The sequence below is a fragment of the Salmo trutta genome, chromosome 40 (genome assembly GCF_901001165.1).
Source record: "Salmo trutta chromosome 40, fSalTru1.1, whole genome shotgun sequence".
Taxonomy (NCBI): Eukaryota; Metazoa; Chordata; class Actinopteri; order Salmoniformes; family Salmonidae; genus Salmo; species Salmo trutta.
In genome coordinates this window covers 3,356,761-3,381,760 of record NC_042996.1, presented here as the reverse complement: position 1 = coordinate 3,381,760, position 25,000 = coordinate 3,356,761, and the positions used below count along the sequence as shown (strand labels likewise).

Genomic DNA, 25,000 nt, shown 5'->3' with positions numbered 1-25,000 from the left:
CTCTGCCTTTGTAGGATGATGCACTAGCTTTGTAGGATGATGCCCTGTCTTTGTAGGATGATGCTCTGCCTTTGTAGGATGATGCACTAGCTTTGTAGGATGATGCCCTGCCTTTGTAGGATGATGCCCTGCCTTTGTAGGATGATGCACTAGCTTTGTAGGATGATGCACTAGCTTTGTAGGATGATGCCCTGCCTTTGTAGGATGATGCCCTGCCTTTGTAGGATGATGCACTAGCTTTGTAGGATGATGCACTAGCTTTGTAGGATGATGCCCTGCCTTTGTTGCAGGTGTAATAAGCTTGAAACTGCCATGGTACATGATCAGTGTGTTTTTGTGTGTGTTTGTGTGTGTGTGTATGTGTGTTTGTGTGTGTGTGTTTTTGTGTTTGTGTGTGTGTACTGTTGTTTGTTTCAACAAGCTTATGTGTGTGTTTGTATAGTCTCACCTGTGTGTGTGTGTGTGTGTGTGTGTGTGTGTGTGTGTGATAGATTATCCTGGGTGAGTGCAGGGTGTTTTCCTATCCCAGCTCAGTGAGTTGTACTGTAGGTTGAGTAGTAACTGTTATCCCTGTGATCATTGCCAGGGCTCAGTGGGAGCTGCAGGGATTAGTCTGTTAATCTGTGCCACCTCTCCTCCATGCCACCGTGCCATCTCCACTGACGGGCACGGCCATCACACTGAACTGAGTGACCTCCTGGAAGGGCAGCAAGAGGACAGGAGCATAGCATATCTAGTTGTAGACTAGACTGGATCCGTTTGTACTCTCTTCTTCTCTCTCGCCTTTCTCCTGGATCTTTCTCTTTCTTTAATGTAGGGTCATAGCATGTCTAACTGTAGACTTTACACCTCTCTGTTTGTCCTCTTTACCTCCCTTCTTCCCTCTGTTCTCTCGTTCTATTATAGTATCATAGCATCTCTAACTGTCTCTGTTCTCTCATTCTATTATAGTATCATAGCATCTCTATCTGTCTCTGTTTTCTCATTCTATTATAGTATCATAGCATCTCTATCTGTCTCTGTTCTCTCATTCTATTATAGTATCATAGCATCTCTAACTGTCTCTGTTCTCTCATTCTATTATAGTATCATAGCATCTCTAACTGTCTCTGTTCTCTCATTCTATTATAGTATCATAGCATCTCTAACTGTCTCTGTTCTCTCATTCTATTATAGTATCATAGCATCTCTAACGGTCTCTGTTCTCTCATTCTATTATAGTATCATATCATCTCTAACTGTCTCTGTTCTCTCATTCTATTATAGTATCATAGCATCTCTAACTGTCTCTGTTCTCTCATTCTATTATAGTATCATAGCATCTCTAACTGTCTCTGTTCTCTCATTCTATTATAGTATCATAGCATCTCTATCTGTCTCTGTTCTCTCATTCTATTATAGTATCATAGCATCTCTATCTGTCTCTGTTCTCTCATTCTATTATAGTATCATAGCATCTCTAACTGTCTCTGTTCTCTCATTCTATTATAGTATCATAGCATCTCTAACTGTCTCTGTTCTCTCATTCTATTATAGTATCATAGCATCTCTAACTGTCTCTGTTCTCTCATTCTATTATAGTATCATAGCATCTCTGTCTCTGTTCTCTCATTCTATTATAGTATCATAGCATCTCTAACTGTCTCTGTTCTCTCATTCTATTATAGTATCATAGCATCTCTAACTGTCTCTGTTCTCTCATTCTATTATAGTATCATAGCATCTCTATCTGTCTCTGTTCTCTCATTCTATTATAGTATCATAGCATCTCTAACTGTCTCTGTTCTCTCATTCTATTATAGTATCATAGCATCTCTAACTGTCTCTGTTCTCTCATTCTATTATAGTATCATAGCATCTCTAACTGTCTCAGTTCTCTCATTCTATTATAGTATCATAGCATCTCTATCTGTCTCTGTTCTCTCATTCTATTATAGTATCATAGCATCTCTAACTGTCTCTGTTCTCTCATTCTATTATAGTATCATAGCATCTCTATCTGTCTCTGTTCTCTCATTCTATTATAGTATCATAGCATCTCTGTCTCTGTTCTCTCATTCTATTATAGTATCATAGCATCTCTAACTGTCTCTGTTCTCTCATTCTATTATAGTATCATAGCATCTCTAACTGTCTCTGTTCTCTCGTTCTATTATAGTATCATAGCATCTCTAACTGTCTCTGTTCTCTCGTTCTATTATAGTATCATAGCATCTCTAACTGTCTCTGTTCTCTCATTCTATTATAGTATCATAGCATCTCTAACTGTCTCTGTTCTCTCATTCTATTATAGTATCATAGCATCTCTAACTGTCTCTGTTCTCTCATTCTATTATAGTATCATAGCATCTCTAACTGTCTCTGTTCTCTCATTCTATTATAGTATCATAGCATCTCTAACTGTCTCTGTTCTCTCATTCTATTATAGTATCATAGCATGTCTAACTGTCTCTGTTCTCTCATTCTATTATAGTATCATAGCATCTCTGTCTCTGTTCTCTCATTCTATTAGAGTATCATAGCATCTCTATCTGTCTCTGTTCTCTCATTCTATTATAGTATCATAGCATCTCTAACTGTCTCTGTTCTCTCATTCTATTATAGTATCATAGCATCTCTAACTGTCTCTGTTCTCTCATTCTATTATAGTATCATAGCATCTCTAACTGTCTCTGTTCTCTCATTCTATTATAGTATCATAGCATCTCTAACTGTCTCTGTTCTCTCATTCTATTATAGTATCATAGCATCTCTAACTGTCTCTGTTCTCTCATTCTATTATAGTATCATAGCATCTCTAACTGTCTCTGTTCTCTCATTCTATTATAGTATCATAGCATCTCTAACTGTCTCTGTTCTCTCATTCTATTATAGTATCATAGCATCTCTAACTGTCTCTGTTCTCTCATTCTATTATAGTATCATAGCATCTCTAACTGTCTCTGTTCTCTCATTCTATTATAGTATCATAGCATCTCTATCTGTCTCTGTTCTCTCATTCTATTATAGTATCATAGCATCTCTAACTGTCTCTGTTCTCTCATTCTATTATAGTATCATAGCATCTCTAACTGTCTCTGTTCTCTCATTCTATTATAGTATCATAGCATCTCTATCTGTCTCTGTTCTCTCATTCTATTATAGTATCATAGCATCTCTAACTGTCTCTGTTCTCTCGTTCTATTATAGTATCATAGCATCTCTAACTGTCTCTGTTCTCTCATTCTATTATAGTATCATAGCATCTCTATCTGTCTCTGTTCTCTCATTCTATTATAGTATCATAGCATCTCTAACTGTCTCTGTTCTCTCATTCTATTATAGTATCATAGCATCTCTGTCTCTGTTCTCTCATTCTATTATAGTATCATAGCATCTCTGTCTCTGTTCTCTCATTCTATTATAGTATCATAGCATCTCTAACTGTCTCTGTTCTCTCATTCTATTATAGTATCATAGCATCTCTAACTGTCTCTGTTCTCTCATTCTATTATAGTATCATAGCATCTCTAACTGTCTCTGTTCTCTCATTCTATTATAGTATCATAGCATCTCTATCTGTCTCTGTTCTCTCATTCTATTATAGTATCATAGCATCTCTAACTGTCTCTGTTCTCTCATTCTATTATAGTATCATAGCATCTCTATCTGTCTCTGTTCTCTCATTCTATTATAGTATCATAGCATCTCTGTCTCTGTTCTCTCATTCTATTATAGTATCATAGCATCTCTATCTGTCTCTGTTCTCTCATTCTATTATAGTATCATAGCATCTCTAACTGTCTCTGTTCTCTCATTCTATTATAGTATCATAGCATCTCTAACTGTCTCTGTTCTCTCATTCTATTATAGGATCATAGCATCTCTAACGGTCTCTGTTCTCTCATTCTATTATAGGATCATAGCATCTCTAACGGTCTCTGTTCTCTCATTCTATTATAGTATCATAGCATCTCTAACTGTCTCTGTTCTCTCGTTCTATTATAGTATCATAGCATGTCTAACTGTCTCTGTTCTCTCATTCTATTATAGTATCATAGCATCTCTATCTGTCTCTGTTCTCTCATTCTATTATAGTATCATAGCATCTCTAACTGTCTCTGTTCTCTCATTCTATTATAGTATCATAGCATCTCTAACTGTCTCTGTTCTCTCATTCTATTATAGTATCATAGCATCTCTGTCTCTGTTCTCTCATTCTATTATAGTATCATAGCATCTCTATCTGTCTCTGTTCTCTCATTCTATTATAGTATCATAGCATGTCTAACTGTCTCTGTTCTCTCATTCTATTATAGTATCATAGCATGTCTAACTGTCTCTGTTCTCTCATTCTATTATAGTATCATAGCATCTCTATCTGTCTCTGTTCTCTCATTCTATTATAGTATCATAGCATCTCTAACTGTCTCTGTTCTCTCATTCTATTATAGTATCATAGCATCTCTAACTGTCTCTGTTCTCTCATTCTATTATAGTATCATAGCATCTCTATCTGTCTTTGTTCTCTCTGTCTGCCTCTCTCACTGTGTCCCTCCTGTCTCTTTTATCAGGAGGTATTGTCTTATTACAGCCTGATCTGTTTACCTGGGTGTTGGTATCATTTCCATCTATGTGTGTTGTTGTCATCTCTCTCCATTCACCCTGTGACAGATTACCGCCCCATAAAAGTGTAAAAATCTGGGTGGGTTTTGTGAATGTAAAGGATTGTACTGTAATTACCCTACTTTTCCCACTCATAATCTCCCGTAAATCCCATTTGACTCATATGTTTTGTGTTAGATATTTCTGAACGGGTTTTTATATCTGGAGAAGTTAATCTGTTTACAAAAGAGTCAGACAGTTTTCTCTCAATTTTCCAGATGTATTTCCACCATGAAGATGTCTGCATACGTTCAGTGTTCCAGTGCTCCTACTCATTATCTAACCTATTCAACCTGTTAATAGCTGGAGTGGGATGTGTCTTGGTTCAGCTATGCAGTGGTTGGCCTTGACTAGCTCTAGTAATCAACTACTTTCCAAACAGTAAGCTAGCTGTAACCTCTGAAATACCCGTGTTATCATCACTCAATATCAGACATATCTATTGTTGGAGCCTTGTGCTTGTTGTTTACGTGTGCTATTATCTATTAGACAGATGGGCTGAGAGCCAGACTATATTATGCAGTCTACGCCCCTTCTGTCTGTCTGTATGTCTGTCTGTATGTCTCTGTCACAGTCTGATTGTATGTCTGTATGTCTCTGTCACTGTCACGTCCTGGCCAGTATAAGGTTAATTGTTTTGTAGTTTGGTCAGGACGTGGCAGAGGGTATTTGTTTTATGTGGTTCAGGGTGGTGTGTTTTGTTAAAAGGGTGTTTGATTTAGTAATTCCGGGTTTTGGTTTATGTTTAGGTATTTCTATGTGGAGTCTAGTGAGTGTATGTCTATGTTTGGTTAATTGGGGTTGGGACTCTCAGTTGAAGGCAGGTGTTGTCTATCTGCCTTTGATTGAGAGTCCCATATAGTAGGGTGTGTTTGGTATTTGTGGGTGATTGTTCTGTGTTGAGCCTTAGGCTTTACCAGACTGTTTTGTTGATCGTTCTCGTGGTTTTGTTATTTTGGTGTTCATTTTGTATTTATTAAAGAAGCAAGATGAGCGTACACATACCTGCTGCGTTTTGGTCCTCCTTAACCGACGACAACCGTGACAGAATCACCCACCACTCAAGGACCAAGCAGCAGAGGAAGGAGCAGAAGGAATTCGAGTTGGACTGGCGGGAGAAGTGGACCTGGGAGGAAATTCTGGACGGGGCCGGACCTTGGCATCAGGCTGGGGATTATCGCCGCCCGCAGTGGGAAATTGAGGCAGCCAAGGCAGAGAGGCGGTGGTACGAGGCCATAGACGCGCTGAGGGAGAAGCACGAGAGGCACCCCCAAGAAATGTTTTGGGGGGGGCACACGGGTAGTTTGGCTAGGCGTAGGAAGAGCCGGAAGCCAGCTACCCGTGGTTATATGGAGGAGCGTATGGGTGGAGAGCGCTATGTTTCGCTGAGAAGCGCACTATCTCACCCATACGCACGCACAGTCCGGTGCGAGTTATTCCAGCCCCTCGCAGGTGCCGTGCTAGAGCGAGCATCCAGCCTGGTAGGAGGATGCCTGCGCAGCGCATCTGGTCGCCGGTAAGCCTCCGAGGACCAGGCTACCCAATTCCCGCTCTACGCACGGCTACCATCAGGCCCCTGCACAGCCCAGTCTGCCCTGTACGAGCACCCCGCTCGTACAGGGCTACTAGTTCCATCCTGCCATGGAGGGTTGTGCAGGAGGTAAGATCTAGACCGGCTGTGCGCCTCCATAGCCCTGGGTTTCCAGCTCCTGTCTCTCGTGCGGACCCGGAAGTGCGTCAACCCAGTCCGACTCGTCCTGTTCCCGCTCCCCGCACTAGCCTTCAAGTGCGTAAACCCAGCACCGCCAGTCAACAGTCGTCAGAGCTGCCCGCCAGTCAACAGTCGTCGGAGCTGCCCGCCAGTCAACAGTCGTCGGAGCTGCCCGCCAGTCAACAGTCGTCGGAGCTGCTCGCCAGTCAACAGTCGTCGGAGCTGCCCGCCAGTCAACAGTCGTCGGAGCTGCCCGCCAGTCAACAGTCGTCGGAGCTGCCCGCCAGTCAACAGTCGTCGGAGCTGCCCGCCAGTCAACAGTCGTCGGAGCTGCCGGCCAGACTGCGCTGAACTGCCGGAGTGGCCAGACTGCCCTGAACTGCCGGAGTGGCCAGACTGCCCTGAACTGCCGGAGTGGCCAGACTGCCCTGAACTGCCGGAGTGGCCAGACTGCCCTGAACTGCCGGAGTGGCCAGACTGCCCTGAACTGCCGGAGTGGCCAAACTGCCCTGAACTGCCGGAGTGGCCAGACTGTCCAGACTGTCCCGAGTTGCCAGACTGCCCAGACTGTCCCGAGTTGCCAGACTGCCCAGACTGTCCCGAGTTGCCAGACTGCCCAGACTGTCCCGAGTTGCCAGACTGCCCAGACTGTCCCGAGCTGCCAGACTGCCCAGACTGTCCCGAGCTGCCAGACTGCCCAGACTGTCCCGAGCTGCCAGACTGTCCCGAGCTGCCAGACTGCCCAGACAGCCTGGAACGGCCTGAGCCGGAGCCACCTCCAGAAATAGGTGGGTTGGGGAGGGGGGGTGTAGCACAGTGCCGTCGTTGACGGCAGCCACCCTCCCTTCCCTCCCTTTAGAAAAGGGGAATTTTTCTTTTGGTGTTGCTTGGGGTTATTTTTTGTTAAGGTGCTTCCGGGGTAGCACCTTTAAGGGGGGGGGGGGGGGGGTACTGTCACGTCCTGGCCAGTATAAGGTTAATTGTTTTGTAGTTTGGTCAGGACGTGGCAGAGGGTATTTGTTTTATGTGGTTCAGGGTGGTGTGTTTTGTTAAAAGGGTGTTTGATTTAGTAATTCCGGGTTTTGGTTTATGTTTAGGTATTTCTATGTGGAGTCTAGTGAGTGTATGTCTATGTTTGGTTAATTGGGGTTGGGACTCTCAGTTGAAGGCAGGTGTTGTCTATCTGCCTTTGATTGAGAGTCCCATATAGTAGGGTGTGTTTGTGTTTGGTATTTGTGGGTGATTGTTCTGTGTTGAGCCTTAGGCTTTACCAGACTGTTTTGTTGATCGTTCTCGTGGTTTTGTTATTTTGGTGTTCATTTTGTATTTATTAAAGAAGCAAGATGAGCGTACACATACCTGCTGCGTTTTGGTCCTCCTTAACCGACGACAACCGTGACAGTCACAGTCTGATTGTATGTCTGTATGTCTCTGTCACAGCCTGTCTGTCACAGTCTGTCCGTCACTGTCTGTCACTGTCAGTCTGTCTGTCTGTTTGTCTGTGTCTGTCCGTCTGTCCGTCCGTCTTTCCTCTTTCCGTTTGTCTGTCTGGCCGTCAGTCCGTCCGTCCGTCTTTCCTCTTTCCGTTTGTCTATCTGGACGTCAGTCAGTCTGTCTGTCCGTCTGTCCATCCGTCCATCACAGTTTGTCAAAGTCTGTACAGTCTGTTACAGTCTGTCCAACTGCCAGTCTGTCTGTCTTTCTGTCTGTCTCTGTCTGTCACTAGATTAGCCTTATCTCAGGTTCACAGGTGGGAGGCAGACTGAGCGAGAGAGAGGGAGAGGGAGACAGAGAGACTTGGAGCCTCTTCCCTTGACAGAGTGTAACCTTGACGATGCCTCTTCACCTGGTTGGCATGGATCGGCTTAGACGCCCCCAGAGGAACCGATCAATATTTCTGTTGCTTGTTTTTGACTTCCCTCTCCTTCCTTCTCCTCCTCTTCTCCTCTCTTCTCTGCTTCTTTCTTTCTCTGCCATAGGATGTTATCTGATTTAGCTGGTTTGTTTGTGGCACACGCCTCACTGTCTCTCCCTGCAAACCTAATAATGTGTCTAATTTGGGCACAGTTTAGGGATGCTAACGCAATTTGTGTTTTTGTTTTTTTCAGGAACAAATAATATTTTTCTTCATGAAAAAGCATAAATATCCAATTATTTCTGAAAGCGGAGAGCACATGCAGTACACACACACACACACACACACCTCAGATTGCACTGCATGGTGTTTTTGCCCACATTTCCAGCGAAGCACTGAGTGTGAGAGAGAGTGTGGCACCAAACATGAATTCATTAGCACCCTTTGATGTGCTGGTGCAGTATGTGGTCTGGAGTTACTGTGTGTGTGTGTGTGTGTGTGTGTGTGTGTGTGTGTGTGTGTGTGTGTGTGTGTGTGTGTGTGTGTGTGTGTGTGTGTATGATTTCTGTGGGCAGATCTGGCACTGAGACACACACACACACTTGCAGAAACACACATATGCACGCGCACACACACACATACTGCTTGGTACTCAGCATTAAGGAGATAGTTTGGGTGTCCTGTCCAGGGGCTGTACTTGTACATCAACCCACTGGGCAAAAACTGGTTGAATCAATGTTGCTTCCATGTCATTTCAACCCCCCAAAAATCTATGTGATGTCGTTGACTCAACGTGGAAAACTGATTGGGTTTGCAAAAAGTCATCAACTTAAGGGAATTTCATATTTTTGACTTGACATTTAACCTAAATCCAATGACATGGTGATTTTTGTATTGATTTCACGTTGAATTCACGTTAGTTGACAACTCAACCAAATGTAAATCAAGACTAGACGTTGAACTGATGACATCTGTGCCCAGTGGGAAGCTGCCTCATGCTACAGAAACAGGAGATAGGCAACAGAAGATAGGCTTCTGCTCCTATGAGCCGTTCCAGCTAGACAAGACAAGGCTTCTTACTTACTGTGTAGGAATGTGAAGGAAAGACACATAATGTAGATGGAGATAAATAATGTGTTTGAATGTTCGGGGCTCTGTGTGTGTGTGTGTGTGTGTGTGTGTGTGGGGTTGTATGAAGCGGAACATGGCTGAGCAACTCAGGTGTAATTAATGGCGCGTGATGATCAGCAGGCAATTGCAAATAGGAGCTAAACGAGCTTCCCCGATGAGCAGGATAATTGCGTGTCAATGACGGTTTCAGGTCGCGATCATCATACATTCTTGAAGGCGCCGAAGCCAGCGGGTTATTTCTGTGTTAGTGTGTGTGCGAGAGAGAGAGAGAGAGAGAGGGGGGAGGGATAGAGTTTGCGTGTGTGTGTGTGTGTGTGTGTGTGTGTGTGTGTGTGTGTGTGCGTTTGCACCTGCTACAGAGAACACGATGATATGTGTACCCATCGACACTACAGGTTCTGTGATTTTTCACCTTCAATCCCTCCCTCCCTCCCTCCCTCTTTCTCTATTTTGCTATTTACAGTTGAATGAAGTTGTTGAGGTATTTCCAGCTGAGCACTTTGTTATCCAGGTACTCTGTCCCCCGCTGGTAAATTAGAGTTGGGAGCTCCCAGCCGCTCCCAGTGTAAGATTAATATTACAACAGGCCTTTATTTTTAGTCCAAGCAGAGAGCCCAATGCCCTTTCAGTAGTCCTCATGCAGCTCTGCTCCCTCTTACTGCTTCCTTTGACCACCTACTTCTTTCCCTTTGTCAAGGAGAAATTATTATTCTTTCTTTCTCCATCTTTCTCTATCCCTCTCTCTCTTTCTGGCGGTCACCCTCTCTCTCTGGCACTTACCCTGTTTCTCGCTGTCTCTGGCGCTCACCCTCACTCACCCTCTCACTCTCTATCGCTCTGTCTGAAATGTGTTAACCCATTGTCTGATTGGTTCGTTTCTCTCAGTAATATGAGTCAGAGTGAGTGTGATCAGACTGCAGCCCAGTCGGTGTGGTTCCATGATTGCTCCTCACCAGGAGATTTTACCTGGAGATCCCAAGTGGCTGTCTGATCGGAGCTACAGTTGAAGTCGGAAGTTTACATACACCTTAGCCAAATACATTTCAATTCGTTTTTTCACAATTCCTGACATTTAATCCTAGTAAGAATTCCCTGTTTTATGTCAGTTAGGATCACCACTTTATTTTAAGAATGTGAAATGTCAGAATAATAGCAGAGAGAATGATTTATTTCAGCTTTTATTTCTTGCATCACATTCTCAGTGGGTCAGAAGTTTACATACACTCAATTAGTATTTGGTAGCATTGCCTTTAAATTGTTTAACTTGGGTCAAACGTTTCGGGTAGCCTTCCACAAGCTTCCCACAATAAGTTGGGTGAATTTTGGCCCATTTCTCCTGACAGAGCTGGTGTACCTAAGTCAGGTTTGTAGGCCTCCTTGCTCACACACGCTTTTTCAGTTCTGCCCACAGATTTTCTATAGGATTGAGGTCAGGGCTTTGTGATGGCCACTCCAATACCTTGACTTTGTTGTCCTTATGCCATTGTGCCACAGCTTTGGAACTATGCTTGGGGTCATTGCCCATTTGGAAGACCAATTTGCGACCAAGCTTTAACTTCCTAACTGATGTCTTGAGATGTTGCTTCAATATATCCACATAATTTATTAATATATCCTCATGATGCAATCTATTTTGTGAAGTGCACCAGTCCCTCCTGCAGCAAGGCACCCCCACAACATGATGCTGCCACCCCGTGCTTCACGGTTGGGATGGTGTTCTTCGACTCGCAAGCCTCCCCCTTTTTCCTCCAAACATAACGATGGTCATTATGGCCAATAGTTCTATTTTTGTTTCATCAGACCAGAGGACATTTCTCCAAAAAGTACGATCTTTGTCCCCATGTGCAGTTGCAAACCGTAGTCTGGCTTTTTTATGGCGGTTTTGGAGCAGTGGCTTCTTCCTTGCTGAGCGGCCTTTCAGGTTATGTCGATATAGGACTCGTTTTAGTGTGGATATAGATACTTTTGTACCTGTTTCCTCCAGCATCTTCACAAGGTCCTTTGCTGTTGTTCTGGGATTGATTTGCACTTTTCACACCAAAGTACGTTCATCTCTAGGATGATGGCTGCGTGGTCCCATGGTGTTTATACTTGCGTACTATTGTTTGTACAGATGAACGTGGTACCTTCAGGCATTTGGAAATTGCTCCCAAGGATGAACCAGACTTGTGGAGGTTTACAATTTTTATCTGAGGTCTTGGCTGATTTCTTTTGATTTTCCCATGATGTCAAGCAAAGAGGCGCTGAGTTTAAAGGTAGGCCTTGAAATATATCCACAGGTACACCTCCAATTGCCTCAAATGATGTCAATTAGCCTATCAGAAGCTTCTAAAGCCATGACATCATTTTCTTGAATTTTCCAAGCTGTTTAAAGGGACAGTCAACTTAGTGTATGTAAACTTTGACCTACTGGAATTGTGATATAAGTGAAATAATCTGTCTGTAAACAATTGTTGGAAAAATTACTTGTGTCATGCACAAAGTAGATGTCCTAACCAACTTGCCAAAACTCTAGTTTGTTAACAAGAAATTTGTGGAGTGGTTGAAAAACGAGTTTTAATGACTCCAACCTAAGTGTATGTAAACTTCCGACTTCAACTGTATCTGGCAGTGTGGGAGAAATAATCCCACTGGGCAAAAACAGGTTGAAACAACGTTCAAAACTGGTTGAATTTGCAAAAAGTCATCAACATAAGGACATTTCATTTTTTTCACCCAATTTGAACCTAAATGACATGGTGACATTTTTTTGTTAATTTCACATGAATCCACATTAGTTGACAACTCAACCAAATGTAAATCTAGACTAGACGTTGAACTGACGTCTGTTTCCAATGGGATGGGCTCAGCCTGACTAACACTGACTCATACATGTACATGTGTAGGCAATATGACAAGATAAGATACAATATTATTTGATACAATACATTATTGTCCATTGTCATGGAAATTCATTTTGTTAGCCCAGAGGTACAGATTTAATTTGATCACCCTATTGCAGGAAAACTTTCCTGCATTGTAGGACATTTACAACTTGTAGTGGAATGATCAAAGCCCCCTCTAGTGGCCTCATGGGTGGAATGTTGTTCATATTTTTAATAATTTCTATTGTCACGTTGGTATAAAGGGATCGGGAGACAGGCGCAGGAATGCGTAATAGGGTTTTTTATTTACCCAAATTACAGCGTGCCATGTAAAGGCACGGGGACGAAGACCAAACAAACACGTATACAAAACACAGGTTTGAAACCCAAACAAAAGAGTGAGGAGTACCTCGAATGAATACACAATCGCACAATGATACCACACAGGACGAGACCCGTAATCATCTGTGCAATACACGCGGCACGAAAGCCAAAACTACACAGCACAGGTACTCACACGACCAACAGACATTGGAACAATAATCGACCAGACAATGGTGAACAAAGGGCACACTTATACAATTACTAATCAGGGGAGATTATGGGGACCAGGTGTGCGTAATGACACAGTTCAGTTCCTAGAGGCCGGTGACGTAGACCTCCGAAACTGGTGCACGGAATGAGCAACAGTACCGGAGAGATCCGTGACATTAATCAACATTATATCAAACATTTGATTTTATATATTTTTTTATATTTCAGTCTTCTGTGTTGTATGTAAAGTGTAATATTGGGATGCAAACTCAAAATTCAATAGATTTCAACTTTATATCTGACAATACTTTGTCTTGTTTCTTTAAGCCCATAACCATGTGTGTGAGGTGTATACTTTCATTTCAAAGTAGATTTTTTTGGACTACCAAGAGACCCTGATTTAGCCCACTGCAGTAAAAGGTTAAAAGGGCTTCTCAAGTTTCTAATTTCCACATTACATTTGTAGACTTGATTTTGTGTCAATTCAATAATAATGCGCATAATAATTCACATTTCCTGTTGCTGCAGGATTACTTTCCTGCTGTAACAAACTGGCTCAAATTAAGATCCTACAGTGTCTTCATACAGTGCCTGTGTTTCAATGTCTCACCCATCTACACACAATACCCCATAATGACAAAGTGAAAACCTGTTTAGTAATTTTTGCAAATGTATTGAAAATGAAATACAGAAATATCGAATTTACATACCGGTACGTATTCACAACCCTTACATCAATATTTGTTGAAGCAACTTTTGCAGCGATGATTTTCTCAAGCTCTGTTAAATTAGATGGGGAGTGGCGGTGAACAGCAATCTTCAAGTCTTTCAACAGATTTTCAGTGGGATTCAAGTCTGGGCTTTGGCTGGGCCACTAAAGGACTTTCACATTCTTGTTCTGAAGCCATTCCAGCACTGTGTTGGCTGTATGCTTGGGGTCATTGTCCTGTTGGAACATAAATCTATGCCCCAGTCTAAGATTGTTTGTACAAGGTTCTCATCAATGATTTACTTGTATTTGGCTCCATTCATTGTTCCCTGTATCCTTACCAGTATCCCAGGCCCTGCCACTGAAAAGCTTCCCCATAACATGATACTGCCACCACCATGCTTCACAGTAGGGATGGTGTTAGACGGATGATGAGCTGTGCCTGGTTTCTCCAGACATAGCACTCAGGCCAAAGAGTTCAATTTTTGTCTCATCAGACCTCAATCTCTTGCCTTATGATCTCAGAGTTTTTTACATGCCTTTTTGCAAACTCCAGGCATGCTGTCATGAGTGGCTTCCGTCTGGACCACTCTCCCATAAAGCCCAGATTGGTGAAGTGCTGTAGAGACTGTTGTCCTTCTGGCAGGTTCTCCCATCTAAGCCAAGAAACTCTGTAGTTCTGTCAGAGTGATCATTGGGTTCTTGGTCACCTCCCTGACCAAGGTCTTTCTTGCCCGGCTGCTTAGTTTGGTCGGACAGCCAGCTCCTGGGTAGTTCCATATTTTTCTATTTCCCAATGATGGAGACCACTGTGCTCTTGGAAACTTTCAACACACAGAAAAATGTTTATACCCTTCCCCAGATATGTGCCTCATCACAATTCTATCTTGGAGACCTACAGACAATTCCTTGGACTTCATGGCATAGTTTCTGCTCTGACATGCACTGTCAACTGTGGGAACTTATATAGACAGGTGTGTTTCTTTCTATGTCCGAACAATTTAATTGGCCACAGGTCAATCAAGTTGTAGTGACATCTCAAGGATGATCTAAGGAAATGTGATGCACCTGAGCTCAATTTAGAGTGTTATAGCAAAAAGGTTTGAATACTCATGTAAATTAGATATGTTCAATACATTTGCATCAAGAAAACATTGTCATTATGGGGTATTGTGTGTAGATGGGTAAGATTGTTTTTAAATGCAATCCCTTTAGAATTCACGCTGTAACAAATGTGGAATAAGTTAAGGGGTATGAATATTTTCTGAAGTCCCTGTACATATGTACAATGCTGGAATGGCTTCAGAACAAGCATTTGAAAGTCCTTGAGTGGCCTAGCCAAAGCTCAGACTTGAATTCCATTGAAAAACTGTGGAAAGGGGCCTCCCGAGTGGCGCAGCGGTCTAAGGCACTGCATCGCAGTGCTAGAGGCGTCACTACAGACCCGGATTCGATCCCGGGTTGTATCACAACCAGACGTGATCGGGAGTCACATAGGGCGGCGCACAATTGGCCCAGTAGTTCTGGTTAGGGGAGGGTTTGGCCCGGGGGGCTTTACTTGGCTCATAGCACTCTAGCGACTTCTTTTGGCGGGCCAGGTGTCTGCAGGAGGTCATCAGATGAACGGTGTTTCCTCCGACACATTGGTGCGGCTGGCTTCCGGATGAAGCGAGCGGGTTATAAGAAGCGCGGTTTGGCGGTTCATGTTTTGGAGGGCGCATGACTCAACCTTTGCCTCCCGAGCCCTTTGGAGAGTTGCAACGATGAGACAAGATCAAAATTGGGGAGAAAAAGAATGCAACAACAACAAAATTGTGGAAAAACCTGAAGATTGCTGTTCACCGCCACTCCCTATCTCATTTAACAGAGCTTAAACATCTGTAAGGAAAAATGGGAGAAAATCCCCAAATCCAGATGTACAGTACAAAGCTGATGCAGATGACTCAAAGCTATAATCACCACCAAGTAACTGTATACGCACTCATTACAGAACACACATAGTCTCATGCAATGCTAGAGCTACAATGAAGAGCAGTGAATGTGAGACTTGTTTAGCATCAGTGTAATTACAGTAAAGCGAAAGTGTGTGTGTGTCAGCAGTGTTGTGGAGGCTGACCCTGGATACCACGCAGGTGATCACCTGTTCATAGGGGAGAGCTAATGAGCAGTTGGAAGCACAGGGGACCGCAGTGTTTACAGGAAATGCTCTCCTCATTTCCTCTTGGTGTGTTTATAATGTGTGTGTACATTGAATATGGATGTGTACCGTGTAGCCTTTGTTTCTATTCGTGTAAACATACAGAACATACTCTCTATTTTGGCCTTTCTAGGGAGTTTTTCCTAGCCACCGTGCTTCTACACCTGCATTGCTTGCTGTTTGGGGTTTTAGGCAGGGTTTCTGTACAGCACTTTGAGATATCAGCTGATGTAAGAAGGGCTTTATAAATACATTTGATTTGATATATGTATCTCTGTGTGTGCACTGTGCGTGTGTGTGTGTGTACTGTGTGTGTGTGTACTGTGTGTTTGTATAGGCAAGGAGGAACAGTAGTGTGATATTGCTGAGGCTTGACAAACGACCCAGGGACTGATGAGGCGCTTGTTTCTGCACCCACTAGCACTTCCTCCTAATTACTCCACCTCTACCCATAAACGGTGTGTGTGTGTGTGTGTGTGTGGGGGGGGGGGGGGGCAGAGTGTTAGAACTATGTCTCCTAGCCATGTCAGCAGGTGGGAAGCTCTATCTGGAGAGAAGAGAGAAAAATCACCTAAGCATGCAAATCACACTCTGAGGGGAGAATCAATTAGGAGTGGAGCAGCCTGGATGTGAGGGATGTGATGGGCTTTGAGGGATGTGAAGGGGCTGGGCCCATGCAGAGACACAGAGATGGTGTATGACTGTAGATAACCCCCCGGGGTCCTGCATTAGCCCTCTGAGAACACACAGTCCTCCACTCATCCCAGCAGGCCTCTCTCTCAGACTTTATACCCTCTTTCTCATTCCCTCACTGTCTCGCTTCATGTCTTCTGTCTCTCTCTGAAAGGTTCAGATGGGTTTGGACTTGATAATCTACAGTTGAAGTCGGAAGTTTACATACACTTAGGTTGTAGTCATTAAACCCGTTTTTCAACCACTCCACACATTTCTTGTTAAAACTTCTTGGGGCTATGTGGGACGTTAGCGTGCCACCCGTGGCGCACCCTATCAACAGCAGGTGCATTTCAAGAGCGGCAAATTTGAAACCAAATAAATGTCAAAATTCAAATTTCTCAAACATACAACTAACTTACAGCCTTTGAAAGATAAACATCTCCTTAATCTAACCACGTTGTCCGATTTCAAAAAGGTTTTACGGGGAAAGCATAAAGTTAGGTTATGTTAGGAGAGTACATTGACAATAGCTGTGTGTAATGTATTGTCGATTCAAAGACAGGCGTCACCAAAACCATAAAATCAGCTAAAATGATGCACTAACCTTTTACAATCTCCATCAGATGACACTCCTAGGACATTATGTTAGACAATGCATGCATTTTTAGTTCTATCAAGTTCATATTTATATCTAAAAACAGTGTTTTACTATGGCGTTGATGTTCAGGAAATCGTTTCCCTCCAATACCGGCAGTCAAGTCATGACAACAAAATAATTAATTAATATTAGAAAACATTGGTAAAATATTATATTGTCATTCAAAGAATTATAGATTTACATCTCTTGAACGCAATGGACTTGCCAGATTTAAAATTAACCTTACTGGGAAATCACACTTTGCAATAATCTGAGCACTGCGCCCAGAAAAATACGCATTGCGATACAGACTAACCGCCATGTTGGAGAGATCTAAAATCGAAAATACTATGTAAATAATCCATTACCTTTGATTCTCTTCATCAGATGTCACTTCCAAAGAATCCCAGGTCCATAACGAATGTAGTTTTGTTCAAAAAAGCTCATCATTTATGTCCAAAAACCTCCGTGTTGTTAGCACATGATCTAAGCCAGCCGGACTTCACTTCACTTCACGAACGGAAAAAATATATTTACGTTCGTTCAAACATGTCAAACGTTGTATCGCATAAATCATTAGGGCCTTTTTTAACAGACTATAGTTTTGGCAAGTCGGTTAGGACATTTACTTTGTGCATGACACAAGTCATTTTCCCAACAATTGTTTACAGACAGATTATTTCACTTATAATTCACTGTATCACAATTCCAGTAGGTCAGAAGTTTACATACACTAAGTTGACTGTGCCTTTAAACAGCTTGGAAAATTCCAGAAAATGATGTCATGGCTTTAGAAGCTTCTGATAGGCTAATTGACATAATTTGAGTCAATTGGAGGTGTACCTGTGGATGTATTTCAAGATCTACCTTTAAACTCAGTGCCTCTTTGCTTGACATCATGGGAAAATAAAAATAAATCAGCCAAGACCTCAGATAAGAAATTGTAGACCTCCACAAGTCTGGTTCATCCTTGGAAGCAATTTCCAAATGCCTGAAGGTACCACATTCATTTGTACAAACAATAGTACGCAAGTATAAACACCATGGGACCACGCAGCCGCCATACCGCTCAGGAAGTAGATGCGTAACCTAGAGATGAACATACTTTGGTGTGAAAAGTGCAAATCAATCCCAGAACAAAAGCAAAGGACCTTGTGAAGATGCTGGAGGAAACAGGTACAAAAGTATCGAAATCCACAGTAAAACGAGTCCTATATCGACATAACCTGAAAGGCCGCTCAGCAAGGAAGAAGCCACTGCTCCAAAACCGCCATAGAAATGTCAGACTACGGTTTGCAACTGCACATGGGGACAAAGATCGTACTTTTTGGAGAAATGTCCTGGTCTGATGAACTGTTTGGCCATAATGACCATCGTTATGTTTGGAGGAAAAAGGGGGAGGCTTGCAAGCCGAAGAACACCATCCCAACCGTGAAGCACGGGGGTGGCAGCATCATGTTGTGGGGGTGCTTTTCTGCAGGAGGGACTGATGCACTTCACAAAATAGATTGCATAATGAGGATGGAAAATTTTGCTTGGTCGCAAATGGGTCTTCCAAATGGAAAATGACCCCAAGCATACTTCCAAAGTTGTGGCAAAATGGCTTAAGGACAACAAAGTCAAGGTATTGGAGTGGCCATCACAAAGCCCTGACCTCAATCCTATAGAAAATTTGTGGGCAGAACTGAAAAAGCGTGTGCGAGCAAGGAGGTCTACAAACCTGACTCAGTTACACCAGTTCTGTCAGGAGGAATGGGCTAAAATTCACCCAACTTATTGTGGGAAGCTTGTGGAAGGCTACCCGAAACGTTTGACCAAAGTTAACAACCAAATACTAATTGAGTGTATGTAAACTTCTGACCCACTGGGAATGTGATGAAAGAAATAAAAGCTGAAATAAATAATTCTCTCTACTATTATTCTGACATTTCACATTCTTAAAATAAAGTGATGATCCTAACTGACCTAAGACAGGGAATTGTTACTAGGATTAAATGTCAGGAATTGTCAAAAACTGAATGTAAATGTATTTGGCTAAGGTGTATGTAAACTTCCAAACATCAACTGTATGTCTGTCTCGCTTTTTCTCCTCTCTCATTCTTCTACTTGCCTAATTGCCTTTTTATTGGTGCAGTGCTCTGTATGATAAATATGTCTGATACTCTGTATGATAAATATGTCTGATACTCTGTATGATAAATGTGTCTGATACTCAGTATGATAAATATGTCTGATACTCTGTATGATAAATGTGTATGGAGATTATTTTTGTAGATGCAGGAATATTGTCTTTTTGTGTTTCCCACCTCATATTTCTCTTCTCTTCTCCAGGTATAGAATGACCTCAATCCCAAGAGAGGCCTGATCACGGATTGGCTGAGAGTACTGGACCGAGCCCCTTCTAGCCCTCCCTGACACAGCGGACCATGGAGTCCCACCACACCAGGACACGGACTTCCTGTCTTACCCTTTGCTGGTTCCTGTCGGCCCTGGCTCTCCCTCTCTCGTTGGCATCCAGGCCCCTCCCCCATGCCCCCGACGGCGCCACTATCATCACAGCTTCCATCGACGCAGCCGAGGAGGAGGACTATAGCACATTCAGCACCGAGAACCCCGAGTGGAAGTTCAACCACGTGGCTGTGGACGAACGCAACGGCAACGTGTACCTGGGAGCGGTCAACCGCATCTACAAACTCTCCCCCGACCTAAACGTACAGGTGTATCACGAGACTGGCCCCGACGAGGACAACCGCAAGTGCTACCCGCCACGCATTGTGCAGCCCTGCAGCGAGCCGCTGTCCCTCACCAACAACGTCAACAAGATGCTGCTGATGGACTACCGGGAGAACCGGCTATTAGCCTGTGGTAGTCTCTATCAGGGCATCTGTAAACTCCTTCGTCTGGACGACCTGTTCAAGCTGGGAGAGCCCTTCCACAAGAAGGAGCACTACCTGTCCGGGGTCAACGAGAGCGGTTCGGTGTTCGGCGTCATCGTGTCGTACGGTGACTCATCGCCCGACAAGCTGTTTGTGGCCACGGCAGTGGACGGCAAGCCCGAGTATTTCCCCACCATCTCCAGCCGCAAGCTGGAGCGCAACTCGGAGGAGGACGGCATGTTCGCCTACGTCTTCCACGATGAGTTCGTGGCATCCATGATCAAGATCCCGTCCGACACGTTCACCATCGTGCCTGACTTCGACATCTACTACGTCTACGGATTTGGCTCAGGTAACTTCGTCTACTTCCTCACGCTGCAGCCGGAGATGGGGAATGGGCCGGCCACCGGCTCCTCCTCCGCGGGGCGAGAACAGGTGTACACTTCTAAAATAGTCCGGCTGTGTAAAGACGACACAGCCTTTAACTCGTATGTGGAGGTACCCCTGGGCTGTGTGAAGGGCGGCGTGGAGTACCGGCTCCTACAGGCGGCCTATCTCTCTAAGGCGGGTGCCATATTGGGGCGCTCGCTAGGCGTGGGGCCCGACGATGATGTCCTTTTCACCATCTTCTCCAAGGGCCAGAAGCGGCGGCCGCGCGAGGCTTCGCAGGAGTCAGCGCTGTGCGTGTTCGCCCTGCGCGAGATCAACGAGCGCATCAAGGAACGACTGCAGTCGTGCTACAAGGGCGAGGGCACCCTGGACCTGGCCTGGCTCAAGGTCAAGGACATCCGCTGCAGCAGCGCTGTGAGTACCAAACACACACACACATACACAGCGGTACTAACCAACTATTTTCACACCTGATCCATTGAATCAAGGTCTTGATGACTGACCTTGTCATTCAACATCAATTTTGTTCACCACAAGCCAGTGTGGATAGTATGTTGAATACAGTCTGATTTTCCTTACGTTACCAATGCTGGAATACAAGAGTAGAGATTCATAAGTGAGCTGTATTCAACTAGAACACTGTGTTAAATCTGTTCTACATTCTGATAATGAAACACGTAGTAACAAGAGGTGAATATTTACCAAGTATTTATTTTGTTCTACTAAATGAAAGGTGAAGGCTCATCACCCACACTACACAACAGAACCATAATGAGAGTTTTGTCTCACTCTAAAGGCGTATTAGAGGCGCCATGTTTCTGGGTGGGCCGCTCCACCATTGGATTAATTTGAAGTGTTAACCAGCTCCGGTATCTGTTTCTCTATCCGTCTTAGAGGGTTGGGCAATTCACACTCACAAGTAATGAACATAATTTACCGCACTCCGTTGCGGCATTAGCAATTCAGTAACACATTTCATTTAATCTCTTCAGGTTAAATCTTACATCAGCGGTGTCTCTCAAAGCAGTAGCAGAGGTTCGATGTGACGCAACAGTATTTTGTTTATATTAGCTACCGCTCCTCCTCAGATAAAACGCAGACAAGCTGAAGAAACTAGAAATGGACATTTCACTGAATAGCAGTCAGGCAGGGTTCTCCACAGCTGCTATGCTGTGCTGAACATTAGCTAGTAAACAAACCCATCAGTGGGTCTTAATGCAGGGGAGCTCGCCTCTTAGTCTAAAGAGCTTCCCTGCTATCTCTACTGTTCTCTATAGTTCCCTACAGTTACACTATAGGATTGACGAAGGCGCTGCGTAAAGTCACACAATCTGCACTTACATTGTGATCCACTGTGTGGATGTTTCTGGAAACTGTCTAAAGTGATGGATGACGTTGCGTTGAGGTCTCTTCAACTTCCTCAGACTTTCCTGAGCTTGTTAGTGCTTGTGAGCCTCTCTTTCAGTTCATTTGGGGAGTGTCACAAATATGAATTAATTCATTCATTGATCTGTGCTAGTGTATACAAGTCTGTCCTGGACTGACTGTACTGTGATTAAATACATAAAGTTGTCCCAATTGGTGCAACGACATGACTAATCTTAGTCTCTAGAGGAAGGGCGTTATTCTCCGATTCCCAAATTCAACCCCTCTTCCTTTTTACAGTATGATTCAGAGAGACTATCTCAACTGAAGAACAGAGACTTGTATCGGAGGCGTGCTGTGTTCTGCTCCTGGTGTTTCCGGCAAGGGATAAATCAGTGGCGGCGTGCGCCATCGTTGGGGGGGGGGTGAGGGAGGACACAGGTTAGCGGTGAGGAATGGTGCCATTTCAGCACGCGCCACAGTTTGGTGGCTGCAGTATAAATTAGAGGCGGTCGCCGTCACAAAGCCCCAGCCTGGAGATGGATGGTCCTTACTCTCCCCTGGCCGCTCCGTCACTATGGATACTAGGCCCTTTTCCCTTAAAGGCAGGGAGAAGCACTTTGATTAGAGAAAAAGAAAAACACCACTAAACACATGATCTCTTAAGGTTCTGAAAGGATTGATATTCAAGGAGGGGGGTTGTATAAATGATTGCCTGGATATGACTTCAAACACATGTTCATATATAGAGGCAGGCAGGCACACACACACACACACACACACACACACACACACACAAACCCTCACACACACACTAACATACACACACACACGCCCACACTCACACACACACACACACACACACAAACCCTCACACACACACACACACACACACACTCACACACACACACACACACACACACACACACACACACACACACACACACACACACACACACACAAACCCTCACACACACACACCAACCCTCACACACACACACACACACACACACACACACACACACACACACACACACACGTACACACAAACACACACAAATTAGTAAGTGATTAGAGGTAAATGGCGGGGTGTCTGTGTTGTTCTTGGATCTTTGCACAATGGGAACATGTTGTATGACAAGATACAGAGATGGGGGATGACACGAGAAGAGAGAGAGAGAGAGAGAGAGAGAGAGAGAGAGAGAGAGAGAGAGGAGAGAGAGAGAGAGAGAGAGAGAGAGAGAGAGAGAGAGAGAGAGAGAGAGAGAGAGAGAGAGAGAGAGAGAGAGAGAGAGAGAGAGAGAGAGAGGAGAGAGAGAGAGAGAGAGAGAGAGAGAGAGAGAGAGAGAGAGAGAGAGAGAGAGAGAGAGAGAGGAGAGAGAGAGAGAGAGAGGAGAGAGAGAGAGAGAGAGAGAGAGAGAGAGAGAGAGAGAGAGAGAGAGAGAGAGAGAGAGAGAGAGAGAGAGAGAACCTACTACAGTAGCTGTGTATGTGTGGGGGAGATGTCTCCCTAGTATCACACGGATAATTTTACACAAATCCTGGTTGTTAGTCCCAATTAATTCCTCGCTCTCTTTTCAATAATGCATGAAGGGGAACGCCGCACCCTCCCCCCAGCACGCCACATCTTGAATGTTGCCAGAAATGTAGTTCAAGTCATCATTCGCTCTCTTCCCTCCAAATGCAGCAGCCAAGATAGTCACAGGCTCCAAACACAGGGCTTTAGAGCAGAGAGGAGAGAGACTGCATGGCAGAGAAGCAACAGCAGCTAGTAACAGCTAGTAGCTTTGGGTTTGTGCTCATATAAAAGTCTAATGAGGAACCATAGAACCACAGAGAGAGATCAAGAGAAGGCCCTCTCTCTCTCTCTCGCTCTCTCTTACTCTCCCCATCTCTCTCTCTCTATTTCTCTCTCTCTGTCTCTCTCTTGCTCTCTCTTTCTCGCTCTTGCTCTCTCTTTCTCTCTCTCCCCCTCTCTCTCCCTCTCTCTCTCTTTATTTCTCTCCCCCTCTCTATCTCCTCTTTTTTCTCTCTCTTACTCTCTCTCTCTTTCTTTCTCTCCCCTCTCTCCCCCCCTCTCATTCTTTCTAACTCTCTCTCTCTCTTTCCCTCTCTCTCTCTCTGGTTCTGGTTTTCTCTCCTTTTCAAGCTCTCTTGTCGTATTTTTCACGTCATATGTTTTCCCCCAATTATAGAGTGGATGAACTGCCCCTCGGCTCATTAGAGTAGCTTGGCTGTACAGAGGAGCAGACGATATAAGCATGCACTCACTGACATGCACACACACACACACACACACACACACACACACACACACACACACACACACACACACACACACACACACACAGAAACACATACACAAACACACACACACACACACACACACACACACACACACACACACACACACACACACACACACACACACAGAAACACATACAGAAACACACACAGAAACACACACACACAGACACACATACAGACACACACACAGAAACACATACAGAAACACACACAGAAACACACACACACAGACACCAAGACAATGGTCATTCACCTCAGCTCATTAGATAACCTCTGTCTTTGTAAGGAGTACCAATTTGTGTGATTGCCACTTTGTGTTAGGGGCGCTCTGAGTGCTCTCGTCTCTAACATCTCTGTTGTAGCAGTTGGTTTTTCAGCCAATAATATTAGCTGGCTTGTGAGAGCTTAATTGACTAAAGTGAATTTCAGCCAAAGATAAGAAATGTATCATAAAAATAAACTATTTAGTAAGTTAAGTTATATATATCTGAAAAAGCATTCCGTAACATCAGAAGGTATCCCAGATACATGTGGGCTGTTAAATCTGCCGGTGAACTTACTGTTGGATTAGTCAAAGAATAGTCCCTGTGGGTTTGAACTGGGCAGCACGCAGCTATTTCAAGAACTGAGAAATGGAAGGAAAAGGTGATACGATACAGATATGGAATTACACGTTGAACGCTCTGAGGTGATTGGATGTCAGATTACAGGGAGCTACAGTCGATTGGCTGATGCAGGCGGTAGTTTACTCTCAGTGATGTGATTGGTTTTCCTAGATGCTGTTGCTTGGATTTGGCGCCTTTCGATCAGAACGTATGAATGGAGATGTGAATGTATGCAGAGTTCTTACTCCATCCCTGTGCCAGCAGTAGGTGGTACAATCAATACGCTTTGTGTAAATCTCCCGTTGACATCAGCGCTTGATTTCCCCTACCCAGAAGTGCGTAACTCAAGTTAGGATTTGTCCATAACAGCATGCTACCACATCAATGTCACAGCGACAGCCATTTTAGGTTTTAGGACATTTAAAAAGGTCACTATGGCACAGCTTTATTCTCCCCTAGTGAGTCAACAGTGGGCCTATAGCTGTCCAGCCCAAATACCT

General features: G+C 44.0%; 1 protein-coding gene across 3 annotated transcripts in view; it reads left to right on the top strand.

Moving 5' to 3' along the window:
• Positions 1 to 25,000, top strand: part of plxna4 (plexin A4) — a 496,524-nt gene that overhangs the window by 38,127 nt on the left and 433,397 nt on the right. For all 3 annotated transcript variants that reach the window (XM_029741951.1, XM_029741949.1, XM_029741950.1), the window contains exon 2: positions 19,289 to 20,637. In XM_029741951.1, coding sequence (XP_029597811.1) covers positions 19,384 to 20,637 — 1,254 coding nt within the window. In that variant the 5' untranslated portion in view covers positions 19,289 to 19,383. The remainder of the gene's footprint in view (positions 1 to 19,288; positions 20,638 to 25,000) is intronic.